At 38.1% G+C, this 18,661-nt stretch overlaps 1 protein-coding gene across 9 annotated transcripts in view; it reads left to right on the forward strand.

Moving 5' to 3' along the window:
- ano1a (anoctamin 1, calcium activated chloride channel a) overlaps window positions 1-18,661 on the forward strand; it is a 264,303-nt gene that overhangs the window by 175,933 nt on the left and 69,709 nt on the right. For 4 of the 9 annotated variants that reach the window (XM_039748821.1, XM_039748779.1, XM_039748797.1 and 1 more), the window contains 4 exons: window positions 7,320-7,402; window positions 13,340-13,351; window positions 16,612-16,683; window positions 17,552-17,629. In XM_039748821.1, the coding sequence (XP_039604755.1) occupies window positions 7,320-7,402; window positions 13,340-13,351; window positions 16,612-16,683; window positions 17,552-17,629 (245 nt within the window). The remainder of the gene's footprint in view (window positions 1-7,319; window positions 7,403-13,339; window positions 13,352-16,611; window positions 16,684-17,551; window positions 17,630-18,661) is intronic. The other 5 variants (XM_039748789.1, XM_039748812.1, XM_039748803.1 and 2 more) reach the window with 3 other exon arrangements.

An 18,661-nucleotide genomic window follows, 5' to 3' on the forward strand; every position in this document is an offset into this window, starting at 1 on the left:
TAAAACTGATTAAGTCAGTGTTCGTGTTGCAATTACTTAGTACGTTTTCCTTAATTTTTCACTTAAGCTGGCACTTAAGTGTTCAATCTGCCTGAAAAATGATTTAAGATATGAAAAGGTAGGGGAAGTGACAGCAAAGGTGGTTGGGAATGAGAACAGCGCCCGTACACAAGTGCCACATGACCGCCCTGCTGGCCACTGCTGAGAGTTGATTCTACAATAAAATAAAAAGATGAATAACCTTGGAGGTCAATCATCACCCTGAAAGTGGATAGTAGACGTCACATAGTATACGTGTACCAAATTTCAGGTCACTTGGTCAAATGGTTTGGTGAGCTACAGGTGATTTAAAATCCTGGACAGACAAATGAACAGCCATGATAGCGTATTATATATAAAGATAATATTTGTTTACCTAAAGTTGGAACAGGCTACTCAAGGAGACAGTGTTACTGTATACTGTAAGCTAATTGGTAAACAGCACTGGTTTAAAAAAAATGAAAATTCCATGTGTTCTGAATAAAGTTTAAATATTCAAAGTACAGAAGTGAACTTCGGAATGAAGTTGTCCTTTTGTCTCTGAGTGGTCACACTCAACTTGCTGTCTTTTTAAAAATTGAATAGTATGAAATTGTAATATTTACACACAATTCATAAAATAATGTTTATACAGATTTAGTAAAAATCTTTTTAGTTTTTGTCATTTCTCCATTAGCAACCTCTACCAATAGAGAGGATTTTGCGAAGCTGCTAGCATTCAGTGCTCAGGAGCAGAGGAGCAAAGCAGCCGCCTGCCTCTCGCCTATTTTCATCAAAATCTACAAGCTTTGAAAGTTCATAATTTATTCATTTATATGCATACTTTTCAACTCTCTATTCTCTATTCTCTATGCTGATGTTTCGGAAATCGACAGCATATTTTGTTTATGTAATAATGGATTTAAACCAGTGTTATTATAAAGTAATGATGTTGAAATGACTTCATTTTGCATGATAATGTATTCCTGACTCATTTTTTAATATGAAATCATGCTGCAAGTGACATCTTGGAAGCCTTTAACATTTACTTTTGAACTCTTCCGTGCTTGATAGTATTTTCAGATGTTCTACTGCCTAGATATAGCAATCGGACTTATGTAAATGTAACTTGAGATTTACAGACGTGAGACCATAAAGGTCCGCTGGTTTTCTAGGAAATGTGTGGAGGGACTCGGTTTTTATTTAGATTTCAAACGTAGGCATGTGACAGCTTACAAATTTGGTACAGTATATGCGAGTGTATGTAAATAATGAAAGAATATGTATTTGTGTGAAAAATCTTGCAAGATTTCTTTGTGTGTGGTAAGATGTGATGGTATGGATTGCTGCCTTATTATTTGTAGTTGCTTTCTGCTCCTTCAGCAGCTGCTTGGAATCGGCTTTGTAACCGAGTCCCATTGACATTCATTGACAAGGACCATGAGATAAATTTGGATGCAGTTAAGGCTTACAAATAACAAATTCAGTTTTCATTTGCGCTTAATCCAATTTAGGGTTAGGGACTAGATGGGAAAAGTAGAGCAGTAATTGATTATGAGAGGCACAAAACTCTAGAAACTGGAGTCTAGTCAAAGGAGGTAAGTTTACAGCGCAAAGATGTTTTCTGAGGGTAGCAAAATGCATTCCTTATGATGATTATTCATCACAAGTGGATTTGCTTTAATAAAGGACAAATGTTTTCTTTAGCAATATAAAAACAATCTTTTAGAAGAGTGTAGTGTTTGTGAAAAAGAGGACATAGACAAGTACACTTCTTTAATTTTATTCATGTAAAGCCTAATTGTGACAAGTATACTCTGCACAGTTTAACAAAAAGATGTTGGACAGGTAATGCCACTGAGTGGACAAATTATAGGAAACTAATGTTGTTTTTGGCCAAAGTTGTAAGTGCTTTTAATAGTGTGTTATAATGGGCCAAGAACTGGTAAGGCTTTATTTCATGTAAATAATATCAAGCAGAACATTTCTAAATGTACCTGCTTTTATGAAGGCTGGAGTTTTAGATTTCAATTGTTCTGATGGCACCAGTTCTCTTTATGCACAGGCTGATCTGACGAAGAATGTGAATACACCCACTTGGAGCTTTCCCACTAGTAGTAGGGGTTTTTATTTTTTAACTTGTGTGTAAATTGAGCAGATGTAATGTACAATTTATAATGATAACACTTCTCTTCCTGATTTCATTACATGCATGTAGTCTTAAATCCAGTCTGGCCTGCACTCTCACAGTAGAGGCAAGCACCTGGCGTGAACTCTCCTCCTTGCTTCTTTATGCACCTAGCGCACAATACAAAAACCGATCCGTGATCTGCATATCCCATTAGGTCAGAAAGTTCACTCGGCTAGAGGTTCACCTTAGAGCTTTGCTAACCTCCCTGTGCACCTTGCTTTCCCAAGTGTGAAGATGTTAAGCAAATCTACATTACTCTTGAACATTTGCCACAACATGAAGAACTGGCAAAGCAAAAGCAATTTCACTTTGTAAAAGTGACTACCCATGATGGTCCGGACATTTTCCTGCAGTGGTACAAAAGTTAACCATTATTCGTATACTTTGAACACAGTAAGTGGAGTCTGAACATTTTTGCGGCTGCATTGGAGTTCTGCTATTCATGTTTTAAGTGTGATTAGGCAGAACGCCTTTCAGTCCCCTAAGGAGGTTTCCAGTACAAAACAGAGATTAGGATTCTGTTTTTGCATCATCTCCCACTGCTGAGTTTATTCAGCAGAACTTTATGATGTTTTTTCAGAGGGATGGCATATACAGTAGGCGATCTGCTCACTCTCTCAAATACAGAGGTAGTAGTTTTAAAATTCGCATTACCTTTTGCCCTATACCATGGCCACTTAACAATTTACACTGCGTTTGAGATATTTGCCTAACATTCATATATTTTAAACACCTCGCTTTACTAAAAGAGTCTTGCAATAGAAAAAAGAAATTGTTCCAAAATGGATGGATGAATGAACTGATCTTATTTTCTTACCTACTGTGTGTCTACCCCATTGAGTGTCGCTGGAAACCAAAGCTTATTACAGCTAGAAGAGGTATGAGGCAGGACTAAACTTTGAACTGGTGTCCGGTCAGGCGCCGTGGCCCACCCTTGCTTTCCATCTCAAGATAATGAACTTTTGATTGCCAGTTACTATTCTATGGACTAAGACACTTGAGTTTTAACAGGCTACTTCAATCCACTCTTGGGAGCCGTCTGGGGCAATGGGGGTCCCAGGAGCATAGAGGCCTACAATGTTTCTGATGCCTATGTATGTTTCTGTTTTGCTATCGAAACAGGGGCCTCAACGCCCTAGTTTGCCCCGGGGGTCTGTGATGCTGTTAAGATGGCCCTGTTCACCCCTCAGACTCATTGTGCAACTCCGAAAAAGTCCAGTTATCTATCTATCTATCTATCTATCTATCTATCTATCTATCTATCTATCTATCTATCTATCTATCTAATCTTTCTGCATTTTCACTGTAAAGCAAAAGAAAAAATACATACACCGTTATATTACAGCTTTGGAGTTTATTGTATCCACTTTATAAAGAGATGCGTTATAAGCCAATGTATTTGTGGTTGGAAGCACAGGCAGGCACTGCTGTATCGTGGAAATGGACGGTGAAAGCTCAACAGTAGAATTAATAACGATTAGATTGGCAGACAGCTTGGAGAGAGAGCATTTGATCAAAACCTAAGATCGCATCTTAATATTTATGGTTTTTGTTAATTTTATATTGAATCCTGCACATTGAGTTAACCATATTAATAAATACTGTGCAGAAAAATCCGTTTTCTGTATATTTGCCATTTTCTAGTAGTTGTGAACAAGCGAAGGACATGAGTACTGTACATTAAAATGAACACTCGTAAACCTGATCTGGTGACGGGCAGTTCAAAGTGAAGTGAAATAAAAACTGTGCAGCACACGTGCCCGTCACAACTGAATATTGTGTCTGTGATGCATAGGCCCTTAGTTATGTAATGATGGGCAGAGTTTCTACTATGGATAGAGGATACCCTAAGGGCCCAAGTCCTTAAAAGCCCTCAATGGAATAACCCTAAAGCTCACAAGTATACACTGCTTCCATCGATTGTAGATTTTAACGCACTTTAAAGGTGTGTGTGCTTGTCCTCTTTCCAAAACTGACAGTGACACCTTCTTATGGAAAATAGCATTGTATGTTATGAAATGAGATTAAGAAGAAAGAAAGTCAAGGAAATACAAGCTCATGTAAACAGCCAATATCCCCAAGAGTGTTTGTTCCAGTAGGGCTTCCCTGCATTCATTAGATCTTAATAAATCCCATGATATGCAAGAATCAGCTCTGAGAGCAGTTGTGCAAGAAGTTTGTTGTGGTTTTTTTTTTTTTTGGTAATCTCCTCTTAAACAACAGGTTGTTTTTTATCCCTTTAAACTAAAAAATGCATATTCGGAGTATTCTGTCCCAGTTACCCCGAAAGAGATGTTTGTATAACAGCCCGTTAACAGTTTTCCTCCTTAGTGTGAAATTGAATGTTTGCCTTATCCTGGGCTAAGATGCAGAATACATTTTATCACTAATGAGTATGAATAATGTTATAAAGGACCTGGTTGGGATCAGAAGTGTGGGCTAGAAAAGGTGGTAGGTGACAAGAACAGGACTGTACAAGAACCCGAAGCACGCACTGCAAGTGCAAATAAATGGACACCACCAGGTGATGGCATGCCCCGTATGAGGGCAACATGGATACAAATGTCTCATATTACCACAAGACACTAGAGGCAGCTGACCTTGCACTTGACCAAGGTTGTGGAGCCGGTACACAAAAACGACACCTCCGACTCCTCTATTTGGAATTTAAGGCAATATACTGTATAGTACCAGTCAAAAGTCTGCGGGCATCCAGAAGTTTTCCATAGTAATTGATACATGTTTTAATCAAAATACCGTCCATTGTTTTAAAAATACAGCCAAGGCATAACTAGTGTGTATGATGACTATTACTGCTTGAAATGACTGATTTTGAATTTTTTATTCACACGCGACTGCAAAGCCCCATTTTCAGCAACCATTGCGTAAGTGACCTGCTGATAAATTCCCTTAGCTTACCCTTAATTAGTCGTGTGTTTATTAGAGAAATCTTAGATTTAAAATCACTTCTAATACATTAACGGTGATTTCTGAAGTAATTGCACTATGAGAATTACCAGGGGTGGGCAGCGTTGGTCCTGGAGAGCCGCAGTGGCAGCAGGTTTTTATTCCAACCCAGTTTCTTAATGAGAAGTCAATTATTGCTGATGACGCACTTATTGCTCGAGTGACATTTTGATGGTTCTTTTTAGTGGTCTCGCTTGTTAAGGTCCCCCACCCTTAATTGCTTATTTCAGTCTTAAACAGCTGCATTCACTATTTTAGTGGCTCCTTATTAGCAATAACATGTAAATGACAAAGCAGCCAATAGTTCTCCTTTCTTTTTTTCCCCATTTACATCCGTGTGTGTTCATTATGCACTTTTTGATTTAATAACACACTTTAAAGAAAATTGTAACAGACTGAAGAGTATCTGTTTTAGGCTTCAAATCATTTGGAAGATATCCTCAGATATAAGACCTTACATTGCAGAGCAACAAGCCATTAAATTAAATCAAGTCTGTGATTGGCAAGGATTGGTTTCTAAATAAGCAATTGGGTTGGAATGAAAATCTGCAGCCACTGCGGCTCTTCAGGACCGACATTGCCCACCCCTGGCCTATACCGCACTATTAGTATGTATACTTATTTTGCTCAATTGGAAGAATCCCCGTTCACCTTTTATAAGTCAGTGGAAAATCAATGTACTGTATTATACTATCTCAAATTTAAAAAAAAAAATGTAATTCTGTTTAACAAGACCCATTCAAAACATTTCTAAAACATGGCAAGAGTGTATTAATATAATCCTAAATATGCCCGGCCTGCACATACCTTCTTAACCTACATGCTGCATTATCATGTATAAAAGGACTATTTTAGAATGGGTTCCACATTTGTAGTGCTGTCTCTCTTTTTTTTTTTTTTTTCTTTTTGGTTGGGGCCTGAATGCTGATTTCTGTTATGTGGATTAATTTTGAAACACACTATTGTATTTGATATGTCAATCTTAGTTCTCTGGTTGAGTTGTATTCTGTTGTAAAGTTTTGTAGTCAAGGGGATAGTACGAAAGAAAATTTTTCTATTTTGTCCTTTAAGTGGTCTCAATTTTGAGTATCAAGGGTGGCCACTGCCCTCACAGCACTGAACACATGGTGACACATTGATGGACTACAATCATTTTCATAATAAATCATTCTGGAAAAGACGGCGCAGTGGTAGCACTGCAGACTCGTACTAAGGAGACTGAGGTTTGAGTCCCAGGTCATCCCTGCATGGAGTTTGCGCGAGGCCCCCTCCGGGTGCTGTCCAAAAACATGTTGGTTAGGTGGCTTTGTGACACTTAATTGGTCTGTGTTTATTTGTGTGTGTGTGGTGTGTGCATGTGTGTGTTCACCCTCCGATAGAATGGTGCCCTGCCAAGGGGTTGTTCCTGCCCTGCTCCCTTTGCTTGCAGGGAAAGGCTCCAGAGCCCTGTAAACCTGCTGAGGGTTGAGTGGGCTTGGAAAATTGTATGGTATGGTACTTTCTGGAATACATTTCAAAGGCATCTTCTTTTTTTCTTTGCTGCTATCCAAAACTTATTTTAGTGCAACATTGAGCATATCAAGTAGGCTTTTGTTTTGCCATTTGTTTATTCATGCCCTGATTCAATGTAGAAGTGCACTATATAGGCATTCAGAGTCCAAGTTAATTTAAAGATTTTAGACCACCTGGGGTTTTTACTTCATCTTCACTCTCCATTGTATTATCTTAAACCAGACCTTTATTTTCTCTATTTATTTTTATATATATATACATCCATCCATCCATTTTCCAACCCACTGAATCCAAACACAGGGTCATGGGGGTCTGCTGGAGCCAATCCCAGCCAACACAGGGCACAAGGCAGGAACCAATTCTGGGCAGGGTGCCAACCCACTGCAGGGCACACACATACACACCCACGCACCAAGCACACACTAGGGCCAATTTAGAATCACCAATCCACCTAACCGGCATGTCTTTGGACTGTGGGAGGAAACCCACGCAGACACGGGGAGAACAGGCAAACTCCACGCAGGGAGGACCCGGGAAGTGAACCCAGGCTACCACTGCGCCACCGTGCTGCCTACAGTATATATATCTACATATATTATAGAATTTGTTTTATTTTTTTTTTTAATTTTAGCGGCAATGTTCATGGAGCATTGGAAAAGAAGACAAATGCGGCTCAATTATAAATGGGATCTGACAGGTTTTGAAGAGGAGGAGGTAAGGAAATGAATTTATTAACTTGTTTTAGATATGTGATTAAGTTGACAGATTGTTATGAATGGAAATATATAAAATAATGATCTTTTATGCAGTGTATATAGAAATTGGAGATCCTGAAATAAGCTTGAAAATAAGTACATGCCTATATATATATATATATATATATATATATATATATATATATATATATATATATATACTGCTCAAAAGAATTAAAGGAACACTTTTTAATCAGAGTATAGCATAAAGTCAGTTAAGTAGCAGAGGGGGTTGTTAATCAGTTTCAGCTGCTGTGGTGTTAATGAAATTAACAACAGATGCACTAGAGGGGCAACAATGAAATGACCCCCAAAACAGGAATGGTTTAACAGGTGGAGGCCACTGACATTTTTCCCTCCTCATCTTTTCTGACTGTTTCTTCACTAGTTTTGCATTTGGCTACAGTCAGTGTCACTACTGGTAGCATGAGGCGATACCTGGACCCTACAGAGGTTGCACAGGTAGTCCAAATTCTCCAGGATGGCACATCAATACGTGTCATTGCCAGAAGGTTTGCTGTGTCTCCCTGCACAGTCTCAAGGGCATGGAGGAGATTCTAGGAGACAAGCAGTTACTCTAGGAGAGCTGGAGAGGGCCATAGAAGGTCCATAACCCATCAGCAGGACCAGTATCTGCTCCTTTGGGCAAGGAGGAACAGGATGAGCACTGCCAGAGCCCTACAAAATGACCTCCAGCAGGCCACTGGTGTGAATGTCTCTGACCAAACAACCAGAAAGACTTCATGAGGGTGACCCAAGGGCCCCATGTCCTCTAATGTGCCCTGAGCTCACTGCCCAGCAGCATGCAGCTCGATTGGCATTCGCCATAGAATACCAGAATTGGCAGATGCACCACTGGTGCCTTGTGCTTTTTACAGATGAGAGCAGGTTCACCCTGAGCATGTGACAGAAGTGAAAGGGTCTGGAGAAGCCATGGAGAACATTATGCTGCCTGTAACATCATTCAGCATGAGCAGTTTGGTGGTGGGTTAATGATTGTCTGGGGAGGCATATCCATGGAGGGTCACACAGACCACTACAGGCTTGACAAAGGCACCTTGGCTGCCATTAGGTATCAGGATGAAATCCTTGGACCCATTGTCAGACCCTATGCTGGTACAGTGGCTCCTGGTGCATGACAATTCCTGGCCTCATGTGGTGAGAGTATGCAGGCAGTTCCTGGAGGATGAAGGAATTGATACCATTGACTGGCCACCACACTTTCCTGACCTAAATCCAATAGAACACCTCTGGGACATTATGTTTTGGTCCATCCAATGCCAGCAGGTTGCACCTCAGACTGTCCAGGAGCTCAGTGATGCCCTGGTCCAGATCTGGGAGGAGATCCCCACAACACCATCTGTCATCTCATTAGAAGCATGCACCGATGTTGTCAGGCATGTATACAAGAACACAGGGGCCATACAAAGTGCTGCGTACAATTTTGAGTTGCTGCAATTAAATTTTGGCAAAATGGACTAGCCTGCCACATAATTTTTTCACTTTGATTTTTGGGGTGTCTTTGAATTCAGGGCTCTGTAGGTTGATCATTTTCATTTCCATCAAACGATGTGGCATCCTTTCGTTCCTAACACATTACCCAGTCTATATCAGTATAGATATCCAGGAGGATTTCTTTTTCCCATTGAGATCTGATGTGTTTTCAAAGTGTTCCTTTAATTTTTTTGAGCAGTTTATAAATATATATATATATATATATATATATATATATATATATATATGGTTGAAATAGTTTTCACTGTCAAATAATGCAAAGAGTGCAGATGCACGATTCGCCTAATTCTGGGCTCATCAGGCATACACACTCGCTGCACCCCCTCTCAGGAATTGAACCTCGGATGTCCACGCTAGACTTGCTAACCAACCACAAGCGTTACCTATATAATTACCCCGATCTACATGCTGTGAAATAAACAAACCACACGCCATGGCGCAGCACAAGAGGCTTCGCCTCTATCGCTGACATCCGAGGTTCAATTCCCGAAAGGGGGTGCAGTGAGTGTGTACGCCTGACGAGCCCAGAATTGGGGCGAAACACGTGTTGCATACTTTTTGTATTATTTGACAGTAAAAATATTTCAACCATTCTATGATCTGCTTCTCGCAACTGAAAGAGGGCACCGTGGCGGATGTTAGCCGACTTGCTGACCAACCACAAGTGTTACCTGGTAGGTAACCACCCATACAATCAGATTGTGATTCAGACTACGAATGCCTTGAATATAAATATATATATACTGTACTATATATATATATATATATATATATATATATATATATATATATATATATATATATATATATATATATATATATATATATATATATATATATATATATATATACACTCTACATATTCTTGAGATTACTTCATACACTCGCCAGAAGCTACTCACAAGTCCCATCATACATGGCTTTAAGGCTTTGCACATGTGGCCTTCACCTGAAGGTAGAGCCCTGATTATGAAACTTTAAGTGAAAGACCATAGCACATCTAATATGGAGACAGTAAATAAAACTGAAAAGCAGCATTATGAGGTTATTTTGTGGAGCTGCAGACTTTTCCTCTTTAGATAAATGGATCTGCAGTGTCACCTTATGTATTATCTGTACGAAAGTAGCTAGCATGCAGGTTTGCTTAATGGAAATGTCAGTCATTGTAATACACTGTCAACATTTTTTATCCACTGGTTTCATACAAGAAGATAGCTTTGAACAGTAACAGTGCCATCTTAGTTTCATCTGGCTAGACGTGTTTAGCTGAAGTGTCCTCCCAAAAGGTCTTTTTAGTTTAGTGTTCTGGTATTTTGTTATTGCAGGGCACAGCCACTGATGTTCAAATTGTAACTAAATCTTAGGAGGAGAGTTATTGGGGTGGAGGTGGAGGGCATTGTGATGAATGACCTGCTGCATTCTACATATTTGTTGCAATATTTTTATGTACAATGTCATGCAAAGTTTTATATTGATACAAATCGTACTTTTTTTTAGTGGATAAGTTTCCCAAACATTGATGCCCAGCAGGTTGTTACTCATACTGTACACAGCTTCCATTTTTCAGAAGTTCTGACAGTCACTTTGTTGCTGTTCCACCCCTGTCTTATTTCTGTCTACAAACTTATGATTTTGCCAACAAGTCTAAAGGGCAAGTGTTTCTAGGTTTCACACTACATTTATTCTCTTGGCGTTGGTAATTGTCTTGTAACTGCCTGTGTGCCCAGTTAGAGCCAGTTTTTCCAGTCGACAAGCAGCTGTTTTTTTTATGTGTGTGTGTTTCCATAAGATAGATGTGGTGTGGGTGTACCCACTACTACCGATTACACAACAAACATAATATGCAGCAGGGTGTTGTTTTGCAAAGATGACACCAAACCTAAAAAAATTTAAAATTAATCATTTTATTTTAATAGGATAGGAGTATTGTTAGGATGAGAAGCGCAGTCTGGGATCGATGTGGCAAAACATATACAGTATGCCTCGTTTGTGTCTGGTGTCCAAAGTAGAGCTGTAGTGTGGTTTTGTTTAGTTTCAGTATTTCCAAAACTGCTTTTTAAAGACTAAATCAACTTTTCCAGCATATTAAAGCTAGACCTCACCCTTTCTTATTCTTATAAAATACACAACTAGTCAATGCTGCTGGTATCGTGCCGAGTGCTACTGACCTTCATGCCCTATGCACCTACCCCCTCAAAAAGAAATGAGAGATGTATCTTTTGGACTTTATCCTCAATATTTAGGATAGAAAATAAATGGTGACCTTACAAAACAGAACTTGAAACAAGATCATTTAGTGGGCCCTGGCCCCTGAGATGCTAAGCTAGATAAAGTAGGTTTGCTAATGGATGGGCAGACAGACAATGCCGTTTAATTTTTAAAGAGTGTTATTGGAACTTTACATACTTCCCGAGCAAAGTTTAATTCCATTAACATGATGCAGGCATTGACATACTATGTCTGGTCTTGATTGTTTTATCAGCTCATCGCTGAGCAGGTAAACTTGTAGAAGGTTTTTGATGCCCCTGAGTAATTTGAGGAATGTTTAACACAATATTTCTGAAGTGGTCTAAGAAGGTAATACAACCTTTGCCTGGAGATGAACAGTAAATTGAGAGTTGTTATCTGTTAGATGGAGAGTTCATTTACTGTCTTCAGTCTAAAGCAGATAAAGGGAACATCCTGACAGCTGAAAATCCATCCTTAATATAAGGTGAAATCTATGCAACGCTAATGTTACTTCTTATAAAATTGTAAGAGTGGAATGGTAGAGCAGTAGATACTTCTGCTACCTAACTGGTCCAGGGACATTTGTTTGATTTCCACTCTAGTCGTTTTCTGTGTTGTTTGCTCCGTTCATCCATGTCCAAGGGTGTATTGTCTGTCTATTCCAATGATCTCTCACAATTCAAAGATGTAAAGCTGTAAATCAGCCAGCTGTGTATTCTCGTGCATCCCTCCATGAACAACTACTGAATGCCATCCAGATGTGGTTTTGGTTTTGTACTAAAGTTGGCCATACACGGTGGTGGTTAGAATGAGATTTAGAACCTTCAGATCTGATGTTATGGTACTTTCCTGGAAATAAATGTCCTTTTACTTGCAGGTAACCCGTGAAAGGGTTGTGAAAATTATGAAACTGACCAACAGATTCGTGCAGTGGCTACAGTTTTATGGATATTATACCAGTAACATGGTGAAGCAGGAACTTAATCCTTCGTTAAAACTTTTTACCTTAATGGTCTTTCTCACGTTAAGGTCACATACTGTGAATAATGACTGAACTGATATCACAAGTACAAGCATCAAACACAAGGATCCTGTACAGGGTTACCAGGTTTGCCCTACTTGATAGGGCGTGGAGTTCAGCATTACTAGCATAGATAGCTGAGGTTGCTTGGGCTTGTGCTTGGAGCTCCCATTCAAGGCATGATGGGCATGACCCAGCAAAAGATGACTCAGGACATACATGAAGGATTATGTCTCTTGATCGGCATGGGACCATTGGGAACTTCCCCAGGAGAAACCTGAGGATACAGGTACAGCTAGGGTTGCATAAACATGCTGCTACCATGACCCTCACAAGGAAAAGAGGAGTAAATAATATGGTGACGCTTTTGAAGTGAAAGTTTTAAACTAAAGTAAGCGAGTACGGTAAATTGATGCATGGAAAAATTGGTGGGGGAAAAAAACACGTAAAAAGAGACGAGGCCAGTTTAGTTTTCCTTGCAGAAGAAAGAAGGCCAGTAATGATGCCAAGAAAAAAGCTAGTGAGAAAGGTATCTTAAACATATTCATATTTAATGAATATGGTCACTGCTGCTGCTGATTTCATAGTATACTTGTACAGTATTCCCAACTCTACCTTCTCTCAGTATGAATATAATAACAGTAGCTACTTTAGCCAGACTACTCTGTTGTTCATTGACAAAAGCTTTTCTTCTGCGTCTATCGGGATAGACCTCTATATGTTTATGGAAGTAGAGCAGATGTTTAGTGTTGTCTTATAACTCTGTAACTCTGTGAAATAACTCCGAGACTATACTTGGTGGATTGTGCTATACAAATAAAAATTTAAAGTCAAGTGCCATGGTTTTCCTATCTTGCTTATAAGAGACTTGATTCATTTGAACCCCCACTTCATTCAATCTGTTGTATTAATTAACAATTAATAAAAGATTAAAAAAAAAATTGCACTATATCATGTTATATATTCATTAGTAATAGACGTGAATTACTAGAGTGACCTCATTATTTGCTGCTTATTTGCTTTTTTTAATAAGTTTTGATCTAGTTTGAGGGGTCTAAAAGTGCAAGTAATAAAATAATCAGATACTTTGTTTTTCTTTTTTTTTTTCTCTCCCTCCATGGTTTCGTGAAGGAAGCAGTCAAGGTTTGGATATCAATATATCTATTTTTCTTGTTTTGGCCATTATTTACTGTGGAGATTTTCTTGGCATGTAATCTTTTCTTGTCAACTTCCTCCATATTTCTTAAATCAACACTGTCTCAGTTCATTCTCTGGGAATCAAAAAAGAAACTGCTTCTGGGACTTTCCTCTGTTCTGTAATTCACTCGAGTCACCCATTTTCTATTCTCTTCTCACCGTTTTGATTTTACAATGAAATGTGTTTGCTAAACTTTCTTTGCTTTATTTTTTTTTAAAGGGCTGTTGTCAAAAATAACTTTTTGGGTTGGGGTAATAACCATCTTTATCTCAACTCTTATAATAGTCTAATAAACAAATTATTCCAAATTTATTGTAATAGCATTTTTCTATGGTATTAAACTTAATTTGAACAACATGTACTTATTAATGGGAAGACTACTAATTTCAAACTACTTTCTACAAATACGTGCTGTGACAGGGTAAATTATTTTGCCTTTCTTCATCCTTTCTGTTTTAAGACCCTAAATTCTCCATTACTGTATTAACATCCATTTGAAGAACTGGCATTGCCATTCATGTGTTTTTTGTTTCTGACTGTACGTTTTTTCTTATGGTTTTGTTGATTATATAAAAACTAGTTGTTTGAGCAGTAGTTTGAAGTCAAGCAAAATGTCACCTTTTATTGGCTAAATAAAAAGATTACAATATGCAAGCTTTCGAGGCAACTCGGGCCCCTTCTTTGAGCAAGATGTAATCTATAAAATAGCTCACATTTATCATTCTGTTAGGATTGATTCCCATTACGGAAACTGCCTGTATGAAAAAAAAAAATCATTAATAATAATAATCGATGACGATGATGAGACTACTCAAAAAAAAAAAAAAATCACCAATAAGGATTTAGGGCCTTAAATTGAAGCAACATTCACTTTGTTATGACCATGAGTACAAGCAAAAAAAATAGGCAGCAGATATTTCTATAGCACATTTTTCATACAAAGGATGTAGCTCAAAAGTGCCTTACAAGATGCCAAAGAAATAGTTACAAGCAAAGAGAAAAACTAGATAATCAATAAATAACATACAAGAAATAGAGTCCTTATATATAGAAATCAGCGTTTAAGACTCTAAAGTTGAGTCTGATGATAAGGTCAGATGGCCAGAGAGGACAAAGAAAAAAAAACAATCTCTGGTTATGCTGGAGGAAAAATGGGCACAGTCAGGATTGTTGCTCAAAAATTTGTTCATAAGTACCCTAACTTGACTTTTTAGTATTTTAATGCTGCCAACAGCAACCAGAATTCAAAATAAATACATGGTTATGAAAAATTAAGACGAGAGCGTCCGTAGCATCAGCATTATGCCCTAGGAACCAAGTTACCCAAACTGTTCTATAACATTTTAGTAATTATTTACCACTGTGATGCTTATCTTTGTGATCATAAAATAGGCCATTATGATAGCAATTAACAAGAAGAATTCATAATTAGCTGCAGAATTACGGCATTGGAGGTTTCCTCCAGAGTGCTTCTTTCTCTTGGACGATTTGGCTCAAGAACTAATCGGCACATTGTCATCTCATAACAGGCTTAAGTTTCGAGTTTGGTATTTTTCCGTCTAGCAGTTTTTAGCTCTAGACTGTCGTCAAGAAACTATGACACACGGACAGACACACAGCCATCATGGAAACCTTAATGTTTTCAGTATCAGGGGGCCCTAAAACGTTGAGTTCCATCAAAAACCGGAGATCAAAATTTTTGCAGAATGTAAAGCTTGCACTCCTCTCCCTTAGACAGTAGGTTATGGTGGGGGGAGGACAAAAAGTAAAAAAAAAGAGTCTAGAATTTGAAAAGGTTTACAATTGTTTTTTTTTAAACAAAGAAAATAAACCTGATCATTACAGCATTGCCATTATTGGTCTCAATGTGAGACGATTTATTTGTAATTTTACAAACCATGATATTGTTTTGGTGATATGTTGAAATATAAGTAGTGAAATGTACGTTTCAAAATAAGCTTGCTAACAGGGTTGTGTTAGTAGACAGTCAAGTAAAGTAAGAGGATTTGTGATAATCTGAGCCAACAGCTCCACAATCTGCTCTAAGAGAGTTCTTGTTTTTCTAAAGGTTAATTTTGGCAACGCTCTCCTATCTCTTGAATATTAGACATTTGTCTATATACCTCTTTTATGGTATATTTTTGGTTTTCAAATTAGCAGTGTAATGAATATTCCAAATTACAGTGTTTTGATACCGTTGTGCAGTTTATGCATTTTCTAGTAGTAAAAGAAACATTTCTGAGTAGGCAGTGACGGATACCAAATTGGCAGGAAGGATTATAATAAATCAGTTTGATACGCAATTACGCCAAAGGGTTCTAATTCAAGGACATTACTGATATTGCATCACCATATACTTAAAAATGTGAGTTGTTATTCTTTATAATAAGTATTTTTTTTATCCTATCCTTCCTTTCCTTAAAACGGTTGGAAATTTGATTTGTTCAACTGAGGAAAGCAAGCTAGTACCATCTAGTGAAGGATGTTCATCAAAACCAGTGGTTATTCATCGAGTACTGATGAAGAGGAGAAGGATTCATGATAACCTTGACAAAAGTCAGGGAAAATTTATAGTTCAGGAAGGTATAAGTAAAAGGCATAACCCAAACAGTTGGTCAAGGGTGCTTGGCCACTTGAACTCGTATTAGAATTTGAAAAAAGCCAGCCATTGATATACAGTATATTGAGGTCCTATTTCAAAATTATTTTATTTGATAATTTACAAAATGCCTCCAAGCTACTTAATCCAATGTATTGTTACAGGGATCCTAAAGAGTAAATAATTTCATTTTTTTCCCACCTTTTTACACCTGTGTTGCAGGGACAGGAGGAATTAAATTAAGAGGTTTTGAAAACATTAGGTTATATTTTGATAAAACATCTGACTGCTTAAATTCTGCAGTAAATCAATTGGTTTTCTTTTCAGGCTGGGCATGGCTCCAGATATTTAATTCTGCATTTCAGTCATTTGCCAAAGATTTGATTAATATTCGTCTGTTATGCAGTTCTTATTCATTTCCACTGTGTAGTGTTCGCTGCACATTTTGGATGGGAAATGCTTATCATTGCCATTATTCCATACTCGATGTAAGGTTTTTTTTTTGCTGCAGGCTTATCATCCCTCTACATCAATTCCTTTTGGCTGCCATTAACCAGAATGTTTAGTATTAAAAGTTTAACTGCTCCAATGTTGCCTTTTTCCTAGGCCCACCCAAGAGCAGAGTATGAAGCCAGAGTGATGCAGAAATCCATGAGAAAAGAGCACAAAGTGAAAAAGGTAAGACAGACTGACCTCTGGAAAGTTATGTTGGTTACGCATTTGTAAATCTTTGTAGGTGATTTGAAGTGGGTTCGATGATGGCTGTTAGAGAAGATAACAACTTTACACTGAAGTTGTATTCATATTTTACTAGTGTAGTTGTGAAAGCTAAATATTTTTATTAACATTTTTCCCTAATTTTATTATTAACAGCAAAGCTTTTAGTGTGCCGTACCTTTTAGAGTGCTCTTGATACAAAGATACATTTGTGGACTGTTACAAGTGTTAGCATGACAGTGCACACTAAATCATTGACGTCTGTGCTTGTGGTTGAAGGATTTACATCAGAAATGTTGTGTTTAACTGCTTTCTTGTGTATCAGCGTGTGCAGCCAAACCAACAAAGTATGTCTTCAAAGTATAATATATCTCTTAACTGTTTATTCTTTAATTGAGACCCTCCAAGTGCTTTGGCAGCAGTTTTTGGCTTGACTTGCCCACCCTGTATGCTGTGCTCTTTACATTCCACCCCATGCTTCATGTCCGTCAATTACTTGTTTTGCTTCAAGCAATTAACCTGTGTTTTCTGTGCCGTGTTATGAAAAATGACACTACTGCCCATAATGACTGATGAGTGGGCCCAGTCACCATTTGTAAATTATTAACATACCCACTATACTCATCTCTAAAAATTATTCTTCTCTTTCCTTATATGGTGTAAAGACCAACAGAACCTTTCATTCTACTTTGAAATCCCACCAAACTGAAGGCAGTAATCCACTGTCTAAAATTCATTTTCATTTTCCTGTGTAAACAATTTTGAGACTTCTGCATTTTAACATGTTTTGCGTCCTGTTTTGCTTTTATTCTCCTATGCTTGCCATCAGAAACAGCCGGAGGTAGTCGAGGAGAGAACAAACAAATGGAAGCAAACTGTTCAAACTGCCATGGCTGGGGTCAAGCTGGTACTTTTTTAAAATGTGAAATTTGTTCACTCCAAAAACCTGGTTTGTCAAGAATGGAGAGAATGAAATGATGAAACCTGTTGTGTAGAAACAAGAGTGTTGGTTTTGAAATTTATTAATGAGTTTGTGGAAACATAACTCCAAAAAAGCAGGATTTGTCAATTATGTGTGTGGTGCCACAAGACTCCATCACAAGGTGTACACTTCACCGTTGAAAGCATCCATTGCTTCCAAGTCTTTGCCACAGTTTGCTTTACCTACATCTGTTTGAGCAGTGCATTGTTATCATGGGTTTTATCCCATGACACACTTTTCCACATGCAATCTGCCTACAGCTGATGCACCTCAACAGTAAAGTCTTCTAGGGAGCTGACATAGACAAACACTCGTCCCTAAATGATTTAGAAAAGAATATAAGAAACAAGCTGGTTAAGTTTGCAGATGATACCAAGATAGGTGGATTAGCAGATAATTTGGAATCCGTTATATCATTACAAAAGGACTTGGATAGCATACAGGCTTGGGCAGATGAAATTTCATGTCAGTAAATGTAAAGTATTACACATAGGAAGTAAAAATATTAGGTTTGAACACACAATGGGCGGTCGAAAAATCGAGAGTACACCTTATGAGAAGGATTTAGGAGTCATAGTGGACTCCAAGCTATCAACTTTCAGACAGTGTTCAGAAGCCATTAAGAAGGCTAACAGAATGTTAGATTATATGGCACAATGTGTGGAGTACAAGTCCAAGGAGGTTATGCTCAACCTTTATAACACACTGGTGAGACCTCATCTGGAGTACTGTGTGCAGTTTTGGTCTCCAGGCTACAAAATGGACATAGCAGCACTAGAAAATGTCCAGAGAAGAGCGACTAGGCTGATTCCAGGGCTACAGGGGTTGAATTATGAGGAAAGATTAAAAGAGTTGAGCCTTTACAGTTTAAGCAAAAGAAGATTAAGAGGTGACATGATTGAAGTGTTTAAAATTATTAAGGGAATTAGTACAGTGGATCGAGGCTTGTAGTTTAAA

The sequence above is a fragment of the Polypterus senegalus genome, chromosome 1 (assembly GCF_016835505.1).
Source record: "Polypterus senegalus isolate Bchr_013 chromosome 1, ASM1683550v1, whole genome shotgun sequence".
Taxonomy (NCBI): Eukaryota; Metazoa; Chordata; class Cladistia; order Polypteriformes; family Polypteridae; genus Polypterus; species Polypterus senegalus.